This window comes from Protopterus annectens, chromosome 17.part0 (assembly GCF_019279795.1).
Source record: "Protopterus annectens isolate FY-2018-M chromosome 17.part0, PAN1.0, whole genome shotgun sequence".
Taxonomy (NCBI): domain Eukaryota; kingdom Metazoa; phylum Chordata; order Ceratodontiformes; family Protopteridae; genus Protopterus; species Protopterus annectens.
The window spans coordinates 664,197,789-664,210,097 of record NC_056751.1 but is presented as its reverse complement, the minus strand read 5'-3'; the positions used below and the strand labels follow the sequence as shown (position 1 = coordinate 664,210,097).

The window sequence follows — 12,309 nt, the reverse complement described above, 5'->3', positions numbered from 1 at the left end:
TAACGCTCTTGTTATGTACCATACTTAGTTACAGTGCCATGCATTTAACATGATAGTGTGATTTTTATACCACGATTAAGTCTGAGATTATATTAATTTGTCTATCTGAGCTAACTTTATGCCTTACAACTGATCATGCTTTCACATTATACAGATAAAACAGTAGCTTTCTTGTCCCATGCGATCTAATTGACCTGCTGCTCTGGTAAGCATATATCATGATGTTAATAGTGATTGGTGTGCCTTTTCCAGACCATTGTTGTAAACATTGTAAGTGGAATATCTTTAGGCATTCAGGTTATGTCATCATTCACCACACATACTACTAACCTCTGTATAGTATTTACTTTGCATATGGCCTATCATTTAGCATAATTAGACCACAGATGTGCTGCTAAGCTTTGAGCTGCAGTGCTTCATGCTGTAACCTTGCTGGTTTCATTCACTGACTTCTAAAATTATGATTTGCATGCTAGAACAGGGGATGTGAAGGAAGATCAGGTAAGGGATTTTGGTCCTGAAATAGAAACAGAGGTCAGCTGCACTAAGGAGGATGACTTCCTGACTACTGTTGTTCTGTGATTATTAAAGGAGAGGGAATTAGCCCATTTAAGAGTGGGACATTATCTATGTTGCATACTGGGCAGGGGGGGGGGGCATCAGATGCATGAAAGGAGGAGAATGAAAGGCGGAATCACCAGGTCTTCATTGAAATGAGATCTGTCAAGCTAAACTTGTTATTCTTGCCTTGGGGTCACATGAATATGCTGGGTAATCAACATGGCATCCTCAGGGCCAAATGCCAAGAGGGACACAGCACTGCATGCATCAACTAAATGAATATGTTGTAGTTAGGGCCACAGTCAGTACAAATGTAGCATATGGCATCTTCACATTTAAAGGATATGTGTCACAACCAGTTCTAAAATAAGTCATGTAAAATGTCTTTAACCATAAATCTACATGCATAAATTTGTTATGTCATACTAAAGACTCAAACTCCTGTAGTTAAGTGGCTACTGTTTGAGAAAGTTCGTTTGCTTAATACTTATGCAACTGTACAGTAATATTTAGGAGAATTGTTACCAAATGTGGAGGTAAGAAAAGTGCATGAGGAGTGAGGTTGTTTTTCAATGAATTTAAATAAAGTTTAATTCCTTTGAATGGATAAGTCAGAGTAATTCATCAAGGAAAAAAGTTCTGATGAATGAGCCAAACACATATTCATATGCATGTGCTCACACGCACACACGCACACACACACACACACACACACACACACACACACACACACACACACACACACACACACACACACAATTCCCAATTGATTATCAGAATTTTAGAGAGGTATTAATATGTTAAATTGAATGAATTCACTGGAACCAGAAAAGGTTGAAATCCTGAAGTAGCCAGTGACCTTCTATATAATTCTAACTTGGTTGCCACTGCACACTGCAGTGCATTAATACAAAGACAACTGAATGTGATATGTGGTCAGACAATAATTATTCAATAGGCACTGACTGTGCAAAGCTTGCATGATGGCTTTTACCTTTTATTGTCTGTATTTTAAAAGCAACACCTTTGCAATAAGAAGGAAGATTGTTTATAATCTTTTCACATCTGGAGAGGACCTACCAGTTAGGGTGATCGTTACCAATGCTGGATTCAGTATGTACCTTAGTTCAAATTATAAATATTACAGGACCTCACTGATAAAACATTTTTTATTTTCTGGAAAAAAATATTCCATCCAGTCATCAGTAGCACAACTTTATATTTAGTATATTTAGTATGCATGAGTGTAGGTAAACAGCTCCCCACTTCAGGGGTGTAGGAGGGTACAAAGCCCCCCTGCCTACCTTAGTAATGTGTGCTAACCATAACCCTAAGCCCGTACCTTAGCTTAGAAAAATCATTTCCACAACACTACCACTGTTCAGGCAGATTCAATCTGTATGTTTGTTAGGGTTACAGATTTTAAATCATAAATAGAAATTTGCTTCCTTTTTGGTCTGCTGACCATTTAGCATGCAGAACCATCACATTGTGTGTGTGTGTGTGTGTGTGTGTGTGTGTGTGTGTGTGTGTGTGTGTGTGTGTGTGTGTGTGTGTGTGATGCAAAAGAGATGTAAAGGAGGTTAAAAAAAGTGAACTCCCTTATCTTCTTAGCCATCAGCAAGAAAACGTTCAGTGTTTGGCAAGCAGAAACGATATGCTTTTACCTACTTTTCCATCTAGCTCAGAATGTTGTTGGCTTCTGCTGTGCTGGGGGTTTCTACCAAGTTTAAATTACTTCAGAAAACCTTAAAAATTATGCTATTTATTTCTATACTGTAGTGGTAAAGACTCATGTTTGGTACATAGATTGTAGTCTTTTACCTGCTACAGAAATTAAAAGCACTGTATTACATCATTGCTTACACACACACACACACACACACACACACACACACACACACACACACACACACACACACAAGGAATATGATGATATTCATGTTTATTTCATTGCACATAACATTTTTGTTTTACAAAGCTGTACTGCTATGGATCATACATGTGGAAGTACAAACTATGATGGTAAATGAGTTTGACTATGGGATCACTTTAACTGCTGTAAAGGTGAAATTGTAGAACCCAGAGTTACTCAGTTAAAAAAATGCAGAATTATTTACCAGTTTAAATTAAATGGGTTAGAGACTATTACCTTAACCACTGACCCTCAGTCACCCTGTGACTATTACCTTAACTTCTGACCCTCAGTCACCCTGAGACTATTACCTTAACCACTGACCTTCAGTCATCCTGAGGCTACTACCTTAACCACTGACCTTCAGTCACCCTGTGACTATTACTTTAACCTCTGACCTTCAGTCACCCCGAGATTATTACCTTAACGTCTGACCCTTGGTCACCCCAAGACTAATACCTAAACCACTGACCCTCAGTCACCTTGAGATTATTATCTTAACCAATGACCCTCAGTCATCCTGAGACTATTACCTTAACCTCTGACCCTCAGTCATCCTGAGATTATTGCCTTAACTTCTGACCGTCAGTCACCCTGAGATTATTATTTTAACCACTGACCCTTAGTCACCCTGAGATTATTATTTTAACCACTGACCCTCAGTCACCCTGTGACTATTACCTTAACCTCTCACTCTGTCACCCTGAGACTATTACCTTAACCACTGACCCTCAGTCACCCTGTGACTATTACCTTAACCTCTGACTCTCTGTCACCCTGAGATTATTAACTTAATCTTTGACCCTCAGTCACCCTGAGACTATTACCTTAACCTCTGACTCTCTGCCACCCTGAGATTATTAACTTAATCGTTGACCCTCAATCACCCTGAGACTATTACCTTAACCACTGACCCTCAGTCACCCTGAGATTATTACATTAACCACTGACGCTCAGTCACCCTGAGATTATTACATTAACCACTGACCCTTAGTCACCCTGAGATTATTACATTAACCACTGACGCTCAGTCACCCTGAGATTATTACATTAACCACTGACCCTCAGTCACCCTGAGACTATTACCTTAACCTCTGACTCTCTGCCACCCTGAGATTATTAACTTAATCTTTGACCCTCAATCACCCTGAGACTATTACCTTAACCACTGACCCTCAGTCACCCTGAGATTATTACATTAACCACTGACCCTCAGTCACCCTGAGATTATTACATTAACCACTGACGCTCAGTCACCCTGAGATTATTACATTAACCACTGACGCTCAGTCACCCTGAGATTATTACATTAACCACTGACGCTCAGTCACCCTGAGACTATTACATTAACCACTGACGCTCAGTCACCCTGAGATTATTACATTAACCACTGACGCTCAGTCACCCTGAGATTATTACCTTAACCACTGACCCTTAGTCACCATGATATTATTACATTAACCACTGACCCTTAGTCACCCTGAGATTATTACATTAACCACTGACGCTCAGTCACCCTGAGATTATTACATTAACCACTGATGCTCAGTCACCCTGAGATTATTACATTAACCACTGACCCTTAGTCACCCTGAGATTATTACATTAACCACTGACGCTCAGTCACCCTGAGATTATTACATTAACCACTGACCCTTAGTCACCCTGAGATTATTACATTAACCACTGACGCTCAGTCACCCTGAGATTATTACATTAACCACTGACCCTTAGTCACCCTGAGATTATTACATTAACCACTGACGCTCAGTCACCCTGAGATTATTACATTAACCACTGACCCTTAGTCACCCTGAGATTATTACATTAACCACTGACCCACAGTCACCCTGAGATTATTACATTAACCACTGACCCTTAGTCACCCTGAGATTATTACATTAACCACTGACGCTCAGTCACCCTGAGATTATTACATTAACCACTGACGCTCAGTCACCCTGAGATTATTACATTAACCACTGATGCTCAGTCACCCTGAGATTATTACATTAACCAGTGACCCTTAGTCACCCTGAGATTATTACATTAACCACTGACCCACAGTCACCCTGAGACTATTACCTTAACCACTGACCCTTAGTCACCCTGAGATTATTACATTAACCACTGACGCTCAGTCATTATTTTTGGTAGCTTTTTCATTCCTTCATGGAAGGCAAGAGCTGCAAAAGGGCTACCCTGTAACACCAAGGGAGGATGTTGTATTTATGCAAGGAAATGAGAATTTAGATGGGGAGGACACGTCAGTTCCCAGGAGGGTTAGCATGTGGTGGTTATGCCTGCTGTTATGTGCGAGAAGACAGAGTATCTCCCTGCACCTCCTTTTCTTTGTGGTGCACAAATGCATGGACCTGACCCTCCAGCCTCCAATAGAAGGAGTTGTCTCAGCAGTGGCAAAAATCTTCCCCTTTCTTTAATGAAGAATAGTTAGCAGTATTCAGTTGCATAATCCCTCCCACCTAGCCCCTCCTCCAGTGATGACCATGACTTCCCAAATTTACATCTTTTGGGTCATAGCTGGGACTGCAGTGACTGACATTAGTTACTTTTAGGTATATATGAATCTAGTGGATTCAATTAGACAAATATGTTTTAGCTGCATGCGTCTGTTCCTCAACACATACATGTGAAGCTGCATGCATCTGTTCCTCAGCACATGCATGTGAAGTTACATACATCTGTTCTTAAGCACATACATGTAAGTATTAGTTTTAGCTCTAACAGAAGGGTATGATATCAGAAAGTAACATTTAATTACAGGTACTGTACTCAATAACCTAGAAGTATTATTTGTGATAAATATGCATGTTAATGTTATTTTAAATGAGCACTCTTTTTTTTATCTTGAGAACAGGTTTTAGAACTAAAAAGAAAATTGGTAAGCTGGGAATAAATGCTTTCTTGAACTACAGTATGCATAGAATGAGCTGATGTACAGTACAGCTCCAGCAGCACTTACAGAGTAAAACAATCAGCTTTTGTTGGGATCTAGTCAAACTCAATTCATTCCCATGTGCACAGTGTAACACAAAGACCTCATTCTAACAATTTGTGAAGAAATGTGATGCCATTTTGTGGAAAACACTGAACTGATAGATCATAAATGCTACCTTGGATTATACATTTTTTCACAGATTATCAAATCTGTGCTTCAGGGATACTTGCTAATGTCAGAAGAAAATTATGAACATAGGTGTTTGGCTATAAAAGTGTCTTAAGTTTTAAAAAATTATCTAATTTAAAAGACAGGTGGTATCCCAGAATAAAATTTCTGTATTTTGCATAAATTGGCAGTACAAGCCTGGAAACTTAAACTACTGCTGAGATACTCACAACAAGGAGGGCGATGAAGTGAGCTCAGTCAATATTTACTAAGTTCATAGTTATATCTTAAAATATTCCCCTTACTCTGAGGTATAGCAGTCTTGGAATTAACATAAATGTAAGGATTAGGGACATCCTGTATCATGAGGTGTAGGAGGTGACCCTCATGCAAAAACACCTTTATTGTACTACAGTGAATTCTAACATGTACTGTATTCAGTTGCCAGTTGTACTTTATTGATGTTCACATGTGCTGAACTCACAATTATCGGTTCTCTTACTTTTGATATGGAGCTATACTGAGCAATACTTTTCTAAAACCATGAGACAGATGTTTTACCTATCCAACCTTCCATTCAGGTAGCCTCTAGTTATATCCACCAAATTACTTCCCTTTCTAAAACAGATCATCAATTTTCTGCCATACTGCACCTTGAGGAAGTCAGTTCTAAGCTGTATATCCAAGCCACATATCTACTTTCTGTGCTCTGTTAGAGCAAACACATGAAAGCAAAGACATAATTCATGCAACACCCTTCTAGCTCCTGCACTGTTTGGTAGTTCTCACTTTCTACCAGCCTAATTTCTTTTCCTCAACATGGCCAACAGAACTGCGTGCATTAATTTATATATGGACTTATTAATATTTTGCACCATGATCTCAGCATACCTTGTCCTCTCTCCTCATCATTGCACCCCTGGTGACTTGTTTCTGTTTACAAGTTCTCTGTTAAATAGTAGTAGAGTGATTCAGTCTTGGCTTGAGCCACAGGATCCATTTTCTGCAGTGTTCCACTGATGACCAGCCCTGCATGCACATATCTTTTTCATGCATTCTGCTCTCCAATGTGCATAACTCTGCATTTCCTTTGAATAAATTAGAACTACCGCATATCTGCTCACCATGAAAACAGAACAAAATAATGCTGGTCTACATAGGAATTACCTTAACTGTTAAAAGAAAAATGCAATGTAGTACATTTATAATCCAGATGCAAAATAATACTGACCTCTAATAAAAGGAACGGAGCAGTCAATGACAAACTATACAGTCCAGTCAATAACATTTGCAGTCTCTAAACTGTCAGCTGAGCTGAATTTATCAGCTAACATGGTAGACATTCATGTTTTATTTAATGAAAATGTTATGTAGTAGAATTCACATTTTACAGTGTAATTCCAGATTAAGAATGGCACACATAATTTGCAGTCATTTTTAATGGTACACCAGTATTTAGACAATGCCAAACATTTGTTGAAATTGTAGAATTTTACATCTAATTAAGGCTGCAGTTGGGTAGTGATATTGTAAGATATCCTAAGTGCACTGTCATGTCATATTGTTGAGATTTTTTGCTGGAGCTGTGTAGTACAAAAGTATAATTTAAAAGGAATGGTGCTATTCTAGATTTTTTCATTTATGCTTGTAGACTCTGAAGCAGGGGTACTAACCTACTTTGGACATGGGAAGATTAATAACATTGTAGGAGTATGAATCTGGAATCATCCCATCTCACAAATGCCACTGTCATTGAGTTCTAACATATCATTCCCCAATTTGATAAGTATTCTTTTTGTCAAAGGTGCACAGTTTTATTGTGTGATTCCTCTGACAAGTGTTCAGGATATGCTGTTACTTTCATGCTGGTGAAAAGGTTGCTGAACTATGCAGGAAGGAGAAAGATAAGCTGTATATAATGCTGATGGTTCCACCTTTCTCCATGTTTATATAGCCATGGCATTGCTATATACACATTTCAGGGATATAGGAGGGCTTTCTCCTACAAGAAGCATTGTGCAGCATGTTTTTGTTTCTTTTTCAGTATTTTTCTTTAGTTTTAGTGTGTTGGACTTTCAGTAGGTTAGGTATTTAAAGAATTTATGTCAGAGTACTAGGGATTCTACAAAGCTGGCATCGGTTAGGTGGGATGAACTCCTGAGCAGTTTTTATTTAAACAATGGACCAACTCTGAGATACAAGGCATAATTAAGCTCCTGGTTCTCCCTATCCATGATCCTAAACATAATAATTTGCTGAAGCAGTTTGGAATTTTCTTAACTTTTAAATGCCAAATATAGCCAATCCTTTTATTAAGCAGAATTGCATTCTCCACTGACTGCATTAACCAGCGTGCTGATTTACTAACTTTTCAGCTTGATTTTTTTTCTAATAGTACTGAAAAATGACAATGTTTACTTGTGATTTTATATGTAAATGTAAAGCTGTGTACTTTATTTAAATAAGTAAATGTTTTTTTCTTGCTATACTCCTGAGTGCAGTGTAAATAACAGCTACACGATCCCTTCATATCAGTCGATAACTAATTAGAGAGTTTGACAAGGTGGGACATTTGGATGTGGTCTTCATGGATTGTTGTCGAGGTTGGACTTATGATTGCACATAAGTTAGTGTGCTATATCATGTTGGGAGGGCAGGACACAGAGTGATGTGGAGAGAGACCTGATGTTTGCAATAAGGGAAATTCCTAGAAGAGTACCACAAGGATAACTCTTACATCCAGCACACATCACTGTGTAATAATTTTAGAGACATCTGAGTGGGTATGGAGCAGGATGACTCTATTTGTGACTGATAAAAAGGTAGGTGAATAAGTGAAAGATGGCTGCAGACTGCAAACAAGGACTTAGAAAGACTGACAATATTTGCAGAAAGGTAGGAGTTGAGGTTCACTGCAGGTAAATGAAGTGTTTGCACCACAACAACTTTAATGTGACATATGAGCTGGAGGAGTGAAAGCGATGGTGAGAAAGATGGAATAAGATCCAGCTGTGCTCATCACTCCCAGAATAGATAACCAGATGTGCAGTGAAAATGCTGTTGTAGTAATCGAGTAAAGGTCTATATCCTCAAGGAGATATACTCCAGATGGAAAGAGGTAATGCCTGCCCTCCACCTATCATCAGGTGGGCAGAGCATATCTTGACTACTGTATACACTTCTGGGAGCTGCAAAGGGAAAGAGACATTCAGGGTGCATGAATTATTCCAGAAGAAGGCCACCAGAAAGGTGAACAAGATGGAAGGGAATAGTTAAAAATTGGAGATTAGAGGAACTGAAGCAGGTTGTCAGTTTTTACATTAAACTAATGAAAACAACATTTATTTCCTTAAATTGTCATAATGCTTGACTTTTAAGTGTGACTTCATTTCATGGCACTCTACGACATTGTAGTCAGCCTTAAAACATTTCAGAATATTTAAACCTTCCAGAATTTCATCATTCTTGAGTGTCTCTTTCCACAATTAAACAATAGTATATTCAGACCTTGTCATATTAAGAGACTAATCTTTCAACGCAAACTAAATTTGCAGATGTGGAATATTTATTAAGGGTTTTAGGTGGAAATGGTGTTAAATTTGTAGTGAACAAGAGCCTTTTTATGGTTTCAGCTGTGGATGTGTACTAACAAAATGGTACATAGGTCTCATTAAATTATGAACTAAAATTCATATCTTATCAAGAATATTTATTGTAGAAATTTAAGCAAATAGTTAACCATCTAGTTCTGTAATGTCAGTCATAGAATGCGGCATCTTTAAATATGGTGCATTATGAAAACTTGTACTGCAAAGAAGTGGAAATGTGGAACATTCTCTTAGACATTTAAGAGTTTAAGTATATTTTGGAATGTAGCACTCTTGAGAGCAAATGATATGAATGCAGCATTAGATTTTAAATATTTATTATTTTAATAACACTTGCCAACTGCTTTACCAGCTTTGGAGTCCAACACAACTCTTTGCTTTATTTCTGTAATTAGTAGAGCAGCTAAATCTCCATGCACTACAGAGAATTATGGCCAGACCTCTGATTTCTAACTCTATATTATGTGTACGTGATATGGTTGCCAAGAATTACCTCCTGTGCTTTATTTTACTGAGGTGAAGATTTTGGCATTCATTTCCTCAAACACATAATAAACAGCTTACAATAAGAGACCCAATTACAATCCTCTATATCTAGTTATTTAGAACCATAAAAATATGTGTGTCTGGATTTACAGTGTTTGCCATTGCACATCTGACAATTTGCACAGAAAGTTTGCATTCTTCACAACTGAAACAGTAATCCCTAGTAGATTTTTTTACTGGTTAATTGGGTAATTTGTTTAAAAGCCTTTTCTGATTGCTTGTAGTCATCTAAAGCTGTTTTAAGTGTATTTTTTACTGTTTGTAGTCATTTAAAGCTGTTTTAAGTGTATTTTTTAATGTTTTTCTCTTATCTTTTAAAAAAAAAAACTTCCTTGTTTCCCACCTTTCTAAGCTAGTATAGTCCAGTTTTCAGGCTAGTGCTGAATTCAGGGCTGTGTTACAAGTTTCTGGTTTGCCCATACCTTACTTGGATAGAAGGAGGTTTCTCTGTTCACCTGTGAGAGAGGGAGCTTTGAGCAGCCATCTGTCCCTGGAGGAGTGGTTCCAGTCCAGAAGTTAGTAGTTTATAGGCCATTTTGGGCTAATTTCTATCTCCTTCATTTCCCTGCTGTAAAAAACACATTTGCACGGTTTTGCACGTCCAGACAGTGCCGGTTAGCTAGGGCTAAATTATTTCCAGCTCCACCAAGTCTCCTCTTCAGTTTTTCCCTTGAAAGTAGTCTCTCAGTCTAAGCACTTAAAAAACATCCTACAGTCCAGCACTTTCTCAGACCTGATAGCAAGCACTAATATACCCCGACACTTGATTGCCCAGCAAGGCAAGGCTCATTATTCACCCCTCACCAGCCAAGCGACTAAGCAGCTGACCCTACTATTCAGGCATGACCAAAGGGCAATTTCAGGTATACTCTCCAGTCTAGCTGGTGAACCTGGGTATCCTGAGGCAATGTTACAACTGCCTCATGTACACAGACAACCCTCTCCTCGTACCACAAAACATTAACATATGCGAGAGATGCAATTATATAGCTAAATTGGAGGCTAAGCTCTCTCCACCCAAGACTGGAACAGGCAGTCATGAGGAGAAGGTTAACACCTGCACCGCACCTCCAGCCTCACATAGACATACTAAACCAGCACTGGCAAAAAATACACATAAATACATAAAATCATACTCGGAGGCTCTAAATAAAAACCTGAAAAAGCATCAGAGACCTCCAAAGCAGACATCCAAAAAACCTGCACCTCCTGTCACAAACCAGACAACACAGAAAACACAAAATCAGTGTGCCACACAATCACAGCCCTTAAGGTGAAATAACATACCTAACACACTAGTAATAGGCAACTCTATAGTCAGGTACACTGACATCCCACTCACTAGGCTGGACAAGGAGCGAGCGGAGTTTAACCAAATTTTGGACTTGCTTACTCAACTTTCTAATTCCATTAACGAGCAGAATAAACTTACAGAAAAAGAAAAAGACAGAGAGATTCCATGTAACCAAATGCAGTTTTTGGATATAACTTCCAAAAGTGTGAAATCAGGAACATTTCCTTCCAACAACAACAACAACACTTTTCCGAATGGGGCAGGTAACAGCACTTGTTCGAATGGACAGTTAGCTCAAACTAGAGCTAAAACTCCCAACACTAAATCATTTAATTCTGAAGCAAAGAATTTTGACTTTGGAGCATGGACTGTTAATCCGTTTTTTTTCAAAACAGGTACAGTGAACAAAGAACTTGATTCTAACATTGAACATTTACTTAGTGAATTTAAAGATAAACTGTACCTGTATAAAAACAATCAGTTAGAGATAGATTATTTAAGAGAATGTCTCCATGTACAACGTGTACCTAAAGGTCTTAGATTTTTTAAATTTCCTAATAATGTACAGGCAGGTTCCATGTTATATGATGAATTATTTGAAATATTCAATAAGGCAGGCTTAGAAATGTTAAAGTGTATGATTACTGATTATGAGAAAAATGCGGATATATTATTAAAAGAATTGAATGCATTGAACAGTCGGTTAATTACAGGTGATAGACTTATAAGTGTTAAAAGGGAGTATGTTAAAACATTTGATGAGGTAGACCAGCACTGTTTCAGAGTACTGAACCGTAAAATTAGGAAATTAGATCGTGACTTAATTGAATACAGAGAGGGTAGAGCTTTTCCACTGTTTAATAATAGGAACAAAAACTACACTAACACCGGAAGTGTATTTTTTAATGACAATGAAATCAACATCCAAAGTAATCAAGTGAATACAGGTGCTCAAGGTCTAAGGCGAAGTGAGAGATTAGCGGAGAAGGACAGAAAGCAATCCGCAAGGGATTTTCAGTACCCCCCCCCCCCCGGGAGGGGGGGAGGACAGAGATACCAATACAACAAATGGAATTAATTAAAGAATTAAACCTCTCACCCATAGTACCTTTAGATTTAGAGACATTATTGAATGAAACTAAGCAAATTGTCTTTAGAAGTAATAACTTTACAATATACAATTTTACTGATATGCAAATTACTTCAGAATTCTTTGAATTATTTTTAAAAGGTTTCCAGTTTGTCCCACTTAAGCCTG

General features: G+C 38.1%; 1 protein-coding gene across 1 annotated transcript in view; it reads left to right on the top strand.

The window, feature by feature from the left end:
- Nucleotides 1-12,309, top strand: part of KIAA1549L (KIAA1549 like) — a 1,927,305-nt gene that overhangs the window by 1,524,294 nt on the left and 390,702 nt on the right. The window contains exon 14 of the mRNA XM_044059234.1: nucleotides 5,355-5,378. Within this exon, the coding sequence (XP_043915169.1) occupies nucleotides 5,355-5,378 (24 nt within the window). The remainder of the gene's footprint in view (nucleotides 1-5,354; nucleotides 5,379-12,309) is intronic.